At 39.4% G+C, this 10,729-nt stretch overlaps 1 protein-coding gene across 1 annotated transcript in view; it reads right to left on the bottom strand.

Annotated features, from left to right (window-relative positions):
• Positions 1 to 5,152: 5,152 nt before the first annotated feature.
• Positions 5,153 to 10,729, bottom strand: part of LOC127582732 (protein strawberry notch homolog 2-like) — a 133,378-nt gene continuing 127,801 nt past the window's right edge. Inside the window, exon 32 of the mRNA XM_052038294.1 lies at positions 5,153 to 8,985. Within this exon, the coding sequence (XP_051894254.1) occupies positions 8,657 to 8,985 (329 nt within the window). The 3' untranslated portion in view covers positions 5,153 to 8,656. The remainder of the gene's footprint in view (positions 8,986 to 10,729) is intronic.

Below are 10,729 nucleotides of genomic sequence, written 5' to 3'. Positions count from 1 at the left end.
TCTTCAAGGTGAATGTTCATTGTTTTGACCACATTTGAAAATACTACTTCAGATGTTTTTGTCGCACTTCCTTCCATTGAAATCCTAATTTCTTTCTTTTCCTTCAAATCCTCCTTTACTTCCTAAATCTGTTCCCATGACATTTAGTTCTCATCAGCTTTCTGGGGTAATTAAGTGTTCTGAACTGCCCCTTGGGAGAGCCACTAATTTTTGGTGTATTTCCCCTCCTGTCTGTTTCTGTGGACCTTCGTGTAATCAGACCCATGATTCTCCAAAGATGGTGTTCTACAGGTAAATAGATTGGGCTTGAAATGATCAACTTTCTGGTGAGGACAAATTTTAACCAGCCTAAATTGAATCAAATTGTACACAACTTCAGTGTTATGTAACTTGTTTCCAGTTGATGTGCCACTGCTGCTCAGAATATCTTTTGAACTTCAAAAATGTGGATTAAGGTTAAGATATAAATAAAATCCAATGTCGCCCTCTCCAATGTTTAATGGAGGAGGAAGAGCCAACCTGGTCCTAGGGTGATGTAGACTGCTCAGTTAGGAAAGAGTCCTGGAGCCACAGTGCAGTTAGTGTTAGTCCTTTCCACATGATCCACAATGCTGTGGATCTGACACTGCTACTGCTTGTGGTCCCTTTTGGAACATGGGGCTCTGGTGGAGCTAGGATTGTTAGTCATGGATGTGGGGAGGGGAAAGATGCAAACCATGGAACTGGACCATAGAGTGGGAAATCCCAGCAGTCATGTGACCAGAGTAATCCAGAGCCAAGTTCAAATCCTGTCATATCAGCTGTGGAACTAATAACCTGAATTTTACTTTGGGTGGGTGGTTGGAGTGGAAAATGAATAACTAATCTTGGTAACAATCACCACTAGTGAAACTTTTTATACAGCAATGCACCTTCAGGCAAGGCAATCTGCCAGCCTTGCCTGGTCTGGCTTCCATGTGACACCAGACCTACCTTGAGTCTTGACCCTCTAGTGGCCAATTAGGGCACTCAACAGTAATAGTACAACTGCTTAACTGGAAGGAATAAAACTGCATAGCCAACCTGGTGGTGACCTAGGCACCAAATTCTGGCACAGCAAGGTGGCTTGGTAGTACCACCATGGATTGAGCTGGTTGAGTCCTCAAGGACGTAGCTGTCAGACTGGGTCTGCAGCAGGTGTGGTAGTGTAGTGGTTAGCATAACACTTTACAGTGCCAGTGACCTGGGTTCAATTCTGGCCACTAAGGAGTTTGTCTGTTCTTCCTATGTCTGTGTGGGTTTCCTCCAGATGCTCTGGTTTCTTCCCACTTCCTAACGTATGGGTTAGGAAGTTGTGGGCATGCTATGTTGGCACCAGAAGCATGGTGACACTTGTGTTCTGGGGACAGCCCACTATGCAAAAGATTCATTTCACTGTGTTTTAATGTACATGTGACTAATAAAGATCTCTTAGGTGGTGTGTGCATGAACCAACAATAGGGATAAACCTTGCCAGTCTGTCTAGCAAATACATTCATCCAAAGATAGTGGTAGAAATGATCACCCCATTGTCCTATAGAGACAAACTCCTGTCTTCACAGTGAGGATATTCTCCATTGTTGTACTACAGATGTTCTAATCATTTGGCAGGTCAAAACTGGGCAGTCATGAGGCAGTTGTAGAACCACAAATGTAGACCACCACAAGCAGTAACCTTGTGACCTATCTTATCCCCTACTCTAACCCTTACAGCCAAAGCAGAAGATCAACCCTGGTCTAATGAGGGCAGACCAAGAGCAGTGCTAGGTATACCAAAGAACGATAAGGTGCCATTCAAGTGAAGCTCCAGTACAGGATGCTAAATAGAATGCAATGGACAGGGCTAAATAATTGTACACTCCTTTTGCATCTAGTGAATTCTAGTGGGCAATGAAGCAACTAGAGGAGGTGGCTCCAAGAACGTCCAATGATGGCTGTGCATGCAAGTACAAAGAGCTGAAGTGTATTCAGCCAAAAATGCTGAACAGATGGCTTCTGCCTGAGATCCCCAAAAGCCAGGCACCAGCCAACTGATTCACTCACCATGACATCAAGGAACACCTCAGACCACTAGATACCCAAAGGCTATGGGATCAGACAACAGCCTGCCCCTGTACTGAAGACCTGCACTCTAGAACTAGCTACATCTCTAGCCAATCTGCTCCAGAGTTAAAACACTAGCATCCACCTGATAATTATGGAAAATTTCCTTGGGTATGTTCTGTTCATAAAAAAGTGGGAGAAATCCAACTCAGCTATTTAATCAAAGTGATGGGAAGGGTCATTGACTGTGCTAATCAGCAGCACTTACCTATAACTTACTGACTGGTGCCCAGTTAGGTTTCACTAGGACCACTCTGCTGCAGACCTCATCATAACCTTGGTCCAAATGTGGCTCTAAGAGGTGAGTTCCAGAGGTGAGGGTGACTGCCCTTGATATTGTGCCTGGATTTGACTGGGTGTAGCATCAAGGTGCCCTGGTAATTGGAGGGAAAAACACTCCAGTATTGGACAAATACCTCGTACGTAGGAAAGGACATCACTGCTGTAGTACCTCAGTGCACTGTCCTAGGTCCAACCACTTTCAGCTGCTTCATCAATGATCTTCCTTCCATGTTTGTTGATGTTTACATAATGTTCAATTCCATTCACAATTCCTCAGCAAATGAAGTAGACCATCCTGCATGCAGCAACACCTTGATACTATTCAGGCATAGGCTGATATGTGGCAAGTAACATTCATGCTACAAGAGGGCTGGGCAATAAACCTACCCAACACAGTCAATGGCACTACTTTTGCCCACCATCAATCTCCTGAGAGTCACCATTGCCTAGAAACTCAATTGGACCAGACACTTAAATACCTTGGCTGCAAGAGCAGGTCATTGGTTAGGTATCCTCTGGTCAGTGACTTGACTCCTGATATCCCAAGGCTGTTTCACCATCGAAAAGTCACAAGTTAGAAGCAGGTTGGAATAATCTCTACCTGTCTGGATGAGTTCAGAGTCAACAACTCTTGAAGCCTTGCACCATCAAGGACAAAGCAGCCCACTTGATTGGTGCCTCATCCACACTCTAGGTGTTCATTCCCTCTACCACAGATGCAAAGTGTTTGCAGTGTGTATTATCTACAAAATGGACTGTAGTCACTTCCCCAGGCTTCTCCAGTAGCACCTCCCAAACCTGTGACTACTTATCACCAAGAGGGACAAAGGTAGCGGATTCAAGGGAACACCACCACCGGCAGATCTGTCTTCAAACTGCACACTATGACTTGGAAATATATCGCCGATCCTTCATTGCTGGGTCTAAATCATGGAACTCCTTGCCTGACAACCCCAGGGCAGAACCTTCACTAGAAGGAATGCAATGGTTCAATAAGGCAGACACAAGAAACTGCAGATATTGGAATCTGGAGCAATAAACAAAACGCTGGAGGAACTCAGCAGATCAGGCGGCATCTATGGAGGGAAATGGACAGTCAACATTTTGGGTCAAGATCCTGCAGTTGGACTGAATGAAGGGTCCAGATGAAATTCACGATCTGGATTGTCCACTGAACATTTCCGTCACCATCTTAAAGGTAATTAGGGACTGGCAGTAACTACTGGCATCACCAACAATACCAGATCATGGAAAATTTGAACAAAAAGGTACGGCATATAACTACTTGCTCAATCATTCAAGCTTATATCTCTGGACCCACAGCAAAATAGTTGACTCTAAGTTGCTCCTTGAAACATCTAATATCCCACAAATGTCCATCCATATTCCAATAAGTATAAACATAGCTCCTTGCAATGGTGTATATAGTTTTGAGAACATTAATGAATTAATTTTGAGAGTAAATAAATAAGACTTTTGACCATTTACTGGGGGGAAATAACCATCTACTGCTTATCTTTGTTTTACCAATAAGAGCACATGCAAAGGCTTTGCAGACAATTACTGCCACGCCATGCTTATTACTTCTCATTTACAAACAAAACTGCATGCAATTAGTCATTTTAAAATATCCAGTGAATGTAGGATGGTTAGTGGCCAATGTAGCAGATGGTACTGCTGTAATTTCCTCACTTGGTGGTGTAGATAAAGGATAGCTATATTGTGTTTTGGGATCCAAGGTGACTGGGCCATATTTCCAGCTGTTTAAGGAAAACTGCCACTCATCACTTTGTCTGCTACATAATAATGCCCTTCTATCTTATCAGTTTTGAGATCGCTCTTTGGGAAAATGTACATTCACAGCTTCCAAATGTGAATGTACTTGTATTTTTCTTTTGCATTTCATAAAGTTTACAATCTTAAAAGAGAAAGTAGTTTTATTATTAGGAACACACATACAATTTGTAGCACTTGAAGGTTTTCTGCAATGTCCTTGGTTGATAATTTACCTGTTGATCACTTACAATAGTAATCGATTATGTCAGATGGACACAAAATCCTTACAATGAGAAGAGCTTAACTTGAAGATGGATAATGTGTGTATTTTAAATTATCTATATGTGAACATTTGACTCTACTGTTTTAAATCAATAAACTCCTAGGGTTTGAAATAGTTGTGTGTCTTTGCGAGGTGCCCTTTAATACTTCTATTGCTGACACGGGTTCCAAGGACAGAATTGACAATTCAGACTTGGATCGTCTTCTAGTTCAAACGCCTCAATTTAAAAAAAACCTGAAATCCTCAAGTGTTGACAGGTAGCAATCAAACCAAGCTACATTCACCCAAAAGGACTGAATGCCTGTGAATATCCTCTTCTTAGTAGTTGTCAGTAGATGCTGCACACAATACTAGTTTTTATTCCTTGTTTGTGTTACTTAGAAGTTTTATGTTTCATTCAAATGTGGCCCATTCCTTCCAAGATTGGATTGTGGCCAGAATTGAATTAGTTCAATGCACCAGCGAGTGGAAAGGAAAACAATGAGTATAACATTGGTAGAGTGCAGGAAACAGGTTGCCTGTTTCCACACATCAATTGGCAAAGGTCAAAGAACACCTCAAAATAAAAGGGGTGGGGGGGGGGGGGGCAAAAGTATAATACCTGCAAGAAATGTAAAATCTTTCATTTCCTTCCATTCACTGCTATATTCACAAGTGAATTTATCCTTGAAGCAATCAGTGACATAAAAATCTTTACAGAAATTTTATTTTGTGCTATACAGTAATACCATATTTTTAAAATGAGGACGTTTATTTTGGATACATAGATGTGTAGTGCAACTGTCTTGTGGGATTTGGCAAGGTATTGGTACTAGAAAAGCAAATGTTATATATCTGGTAGACATTCTCTTAGAACATTACAGAAAAATTATTGCTAACAACAAGTACATATTTGGAGACAGTGAACTGCAAGTTGTAAAAAAAGATAATTGTAGTTTTTTTATTTATCATAAAAATGAAAGCATGCTACTATATTCCTTCCTTGAAAGTAGAAAATTAAGAATAATTAGTTTAAGGCACATTTTGATATTTTCTTTACATATATACTGCTTCATTTCCTACATTTATAAATACAAATAGAAAACAAAGATAACCCAGTAAATTGTAAGTAGGCAAAAGTGCTTGCATTGTTTACAGATACCCACAGCATATACAATAGCTACAATCAATAGAACCATATCGGTTAACAAAATAATTTATGTAAAAAAAGTCAAAATCTACTGTTTAACGAACAAAAAGCAACATGAATCTTAATTCATGCAGACAACCCTGATAAAAAAAGATAGAAAAGGGCCATTGGATCAGTTCCTGAGGCAAAGAGATTTTATAGCAGGTAACTTAAAAGATGGTGAATACTTTGGTAGGTGTTCTATCTTAGTCAGAATACTCAGTGAAAGTAGTAATGTAAGGACACGATAATAATATTCTCTGGATTCTAATATTACAGTGCATCCAAAATTTCTAATGGCAGATTAAAGCAGTTTTTAAGCTTTACAGCAGTCCCTGATTTTTTAAAAATGAGTCAACAATTACTTAATGGAACTTTTAAAGTTGGGTGCTTCTGGTCAGCAAACATTACATACATCTTCCCTGTTTCACCATCTTGATCCCTGCCATATACACATCACCTGTATTAGAGGTTCCTTTCTGCATGTCAAACAAACAAATGCAACCCGGCATATGTGTTGTTGACTGACTAATATCAAGCTTTAAAGCACTCAGGATGTTGGCAATGATCTTCTGGGCTTCATGCTTATAATTCATTAAATACGTCCAAGATTGTGATATCTATTTTTTGATCCATTAAATATCAAGTAATAGTGACCTTAGTATCAACTACAGACAAATGCAACAATATCTAATTTGATACTTCATCTAATCAACTTGTCTAATGAGTTTCTCTTGACCAACAAAGGCAATATTACTGCCACATGGGTTTCAATTATTGATAAGTTGTCGAGACAAAACAATGGCTGTTACACATAACTAACTCTCTGCCATACTGAAACAAGTTGTTCACATTTGTCACTTTTGTTAGTTGACAGTTAAGGGTCACTATTCACTCTGGATATCTCATCCCCAAATGGTCTTGGTCTCATCCAACATCCAGGGCTTTCTTAAGCAGTAATACCATGATCTATTTAATATGCTTCAAAAAAAGTCTCTATTTGCTTGAATTTATATCCATTAGAACTCTGGAGTAATCAAAGGGGAGAGAATATGTTTTTAGGCACTGATCTCGATCCACTGTTTTACTGTAATCCTTTACCATATAGTTATTGAATCTCGTAACACAGGTTTGAGGTCCACTTGTAGAGTATTTCATGTATGTCAGTTTAACTGAAAAACTGTAGGCAGCTATGGTGCTAATGTTGTGTCAGATTGATTTAAATCTACAATTCTATTTTTTTCCAGTCTACGTCTACTGGATCATGACAATTTTACTGTACCTGAGCAAGTGTTGTAAGTGTTACTATAAAGTCAACGTAAGAATTACTAACGCATTGAAATGCTTCTTCCCCCAATGATTACTCCTCAGTTTTAAACGGCTGGACAGTGAAAGGAACTTTTAAAATGTGGCAAGGTACCTGACTTTCATAAAACTAGTCTTTGGGTCACTCCAAATGGATTGGTAGGTTTAGAATACCAATACTGACACAATAACCTGAGCAACAGATTTCATCTTGTATATAAAAAAACTTCCAGCTTAGAGTCTGTGAATTTAAAAGGTTAGACGAGCTCTATGGTGGTACTGCCAGTGAGGAAAGAAAGATAACAGAACTTTCCATGGCATTTCTCTGATTAAAACAGTACAGACAAGAGCTGTGTGATAAAAGAAAGCAACAGATAAAATTTAAGGAAATAAGTAAATTAAATAACATAAAATCTTGCTTTATTTTGAAGAGGAGTAAAAACAAGTTAAAAGATTCCCCATTCTGCTAGAACTCACATTCTTGTCAATTCAATTATGATTTAAGTACTTTCAATCAAAAAGCCATCTCTCATCAGATACCAATTTGTCCCATGTAGAGGAGTACGAAACAGAGAAAACAACCCACTTTAATCTTTCTCATTCCAAAAGTAAATCTAAGGGTTGTAAACTTCCATTCATCTGGAGTGGGTCTGCATAAGAATGATGTCTTGACATTAAAGTAAGTATTTCAAGGGGAACATATGTAAGCATATAACGAGATTTTAACCAGCACTTTCTGTAAGCTATTGCATAGTTGTTCCATTACAGCTGAAGATTTTGTGTCAGAGTCAGCAGGTGATATGACTAATATCCTCAAGTCAGGGAGAGTCCATGACTCTGTGGAGATATTTATCATGTCTTGCTGATTTCCACAACATATATTTATTTTACATGCTTAAAATATATAATTTAGAAACAAATTTACAATCTTTATGATAAATGTGGAGATATGAAAAATATCACCACGGTTCCCAAACTAAGTGTGGTATAAAACCTGTTGCGATCTTTTTAAAAGATAATGGAGTTTATATTTACAGTCATATAGTTGTACACTGCAATGTTGCACTTTGTTAAAGCATATTAATACTACAGGAATAACTCACTACACTGTAATTACACTGCTGTTAAGTGCATATTTAAGCCCCTTAGAAAAGTGTTATGTAAAAGGTGTGCAGAACAGCAGTTACTTGACAGCAGAGGAAATGGAACTGTTCCTCGGAAACACGGCTTTTCCAGCAGGTTTCCCAGTGTGAAGGTAAGTGCTGGGAAAGCTGCCTTTCCTTTTCACTGGGTCGGGACAAACTTTATTTTCAACCACTGAATCTGATTACCTGTTAGCTTTTGTACAATTCTCCCTTCTCGTAGACTTTTGACTGTGCAAATTCCCTGCAGAGGGCTCATCCCTTAAGACAAATGTAATTGAACACGTGCACTGCTGATGACAACATCAGTACCAACACGCAGTGGGGAAGAGAAGTGAAGAAACGTGTCAGCTCTCGATAACGCCACGTCAAAGATTCAAGGGTTGAAGAGATGTACCTTCAAAACTCACACGATGGAAGAATGCATTGATGTCCCAGTCATGGTCTTTATGTGCAGGCAGTGTCACTGAAGGGAAAATCTATGACATTGTCAACTTTCAGCCTGCATGTCAATAGGATAAGTAGGATTTTGACTGGAGACAGGCACTTTAGCATAGCAGCATGCCGGGCTTTTGCTATTCAGCCAGCTTCCCAGATATGTGAAGGTTGCCCATACTGAATAACACTTTGTCGATCTTGACTTGGCATTTGTTCCTGTTCTCCATATTGATCATAATCATACCCTAACAACTCCTGTAAAACACGGACGGGGTCAAAAGTATCTGATAAAATCTGAGCATTGCTGTTAAAGGACTGTGCCACAGGTAAACTGTCTGCTGGTTCACTCTGACACATATGCAGTACCTGGTTTGCCAATCGGTTCTCCTCCTGTTTTTTCTTTACTGCAAAATCCATCTTCTTTAGCTCTTCAATGACGTTGTAGACACAGGCTTCAGGAATCTTTATACCTGTAAAAATTGCCAGACAGAGAGTTCGCCCAGATTAGAGAATCACAGTTACAGCAGAAGTCAGTTCCTTTACCAGGAGATGAAGTGGCCACTTATCATAGGTCTGGAGTACAATTTGTATTACACAATGGATCTGATGGTATAAATTGGGTTGCTTAATACTTTTCAAGTGTGTGGCTTTGAGGTCTATTACAATCCCACAAATTGCATGCAAGGTTCAATATTTCTCCCCAAATTACTTAGAGTGCAGGAGTAGCATTCTGGTTCCTAAATGCTCAGTTACAACATGCTCTCTACAGCAAGATTATAGGTGTGTAATTCTTTTCCTAAGTACAATAATGGATTAACAACTTAAAAATCATGGGTTCAAATCTGGCCATTTGTGGACTGGTACAGAGAAGTCAGGCAAATGCCAAATGGTTCACTGACATTCATCCAGGTAACGAATTTGAGTATAAATACAGTCCCATGCTGGGGCCCCTTAAGTGGCCTATCGAGGGCTTGTTGGTAAATAAAACCTCGCCAATATCATTATCCACATCCAAAAGAAAAACTGAAAATGAAAAAAGAAACTGCAGATGCTGCAAATGTAAAATAAAAATGCTGGAAATACTCAGCAGTTCAGGCAGCATCTGTGGGAAGAGCAACATAGTTGACACTTCAGGTCAAAGATCCTTTGTAAGAACTGATTTATAGTTGATCCTGATTTCTACGGGGAGCTGAAACTCTACTGGGCAGCAGCTGTGTAATTGCCAGGATCTGCTCACTTGTGGGGTCTGCCTGGATGCCAAGGGGCGAGGAGGAGCACACCTTCAGCCAGTCTGTCCTCACCTAGAGGGTGGCTGAACCTTGCCAGAATGGAGTGTTGGGCCCCCTCCCTTAGAGAGGTACATACTCTGCCCTAGCAGAAACCACTCAGGTGACTCCAATATTCAGGGGTCCATGCCAATCCCAAATAAGATCCCCTGAGTGGGGTTGAGGTATCAGAGTGACACCAGTGAAGGGCAGGGCATGGAAACTTTAATTCAGGAAATCTCCTAGTCAGAAAATAAAGAATTAAATCATGACCTCGGAGTTTATTTAAATGGTTCGCTGCAAATGATCAAGTTGTGCCAAAGAAAATTATAATTCCTAATGAAAACTTCAAAATGCCTAACGTTTGGAAATTAATCCATCGCTGACAGCTATTCCCAATTATCGGCATAATGTAATCGGCCTAACAAATGAAGTATAATGAAAATCAAACGAACTACAGATGCTGGAAATCTAAAACAAAAATAAAAAATGCTTGAAACATGGTCAGACCATATCTGTGGGAAGAGAAGCAGAGTTAACGTTTCAGATTGAAGACCCTTGTCAGGAAACATTATGTTTGTAATACCGAATCTTCTTTGTAACAGAAGAAAATCTAATCTTAAAAGCCTCCAGCTTAAAAGTGGCTACGTGCAGCACTGCCATCCAAATCCTTAACTATTTTGTATAAGGCTTTTTGAAAGCTATTGCAATACTTGTTAGTCTGTTTTATATGAGACAGGATGAAAGACAAAAGATATCATAATATATTAAACAGATACGGTTTATGTTGCACATCATGATGTTCATAACAAAGGTCCAGCTTTGTTCTTGAATTTATTACTTAATAAAAGGAATGCCGTATATAATGTTTCCTAATGGACAAAATCACTAACTCCAATCAACTATTTCAAGTTTAAAACAAAAGTTATCAAAAATATCTGGCAGGCAT

The sequence above is a fragment of the Pristis pectinata genome, chromosome 24 (genome assembly GCF_009764475.1).
Source record: "Pristis pectinata isolate sPriPec2 chromosome 24, sPriPec2.1.pri, whole genome shotgun sequence".
Taxonomy (NCBI): Eukaryota; Metazoa; Chordata; class Chondrichthyes; order Rhinopristiformes; family Pristidae; genus Pristis; species Pristis pectinata.
This window is presented reverse-complemented; position numbering and strand designations above follow the sequence as displayed.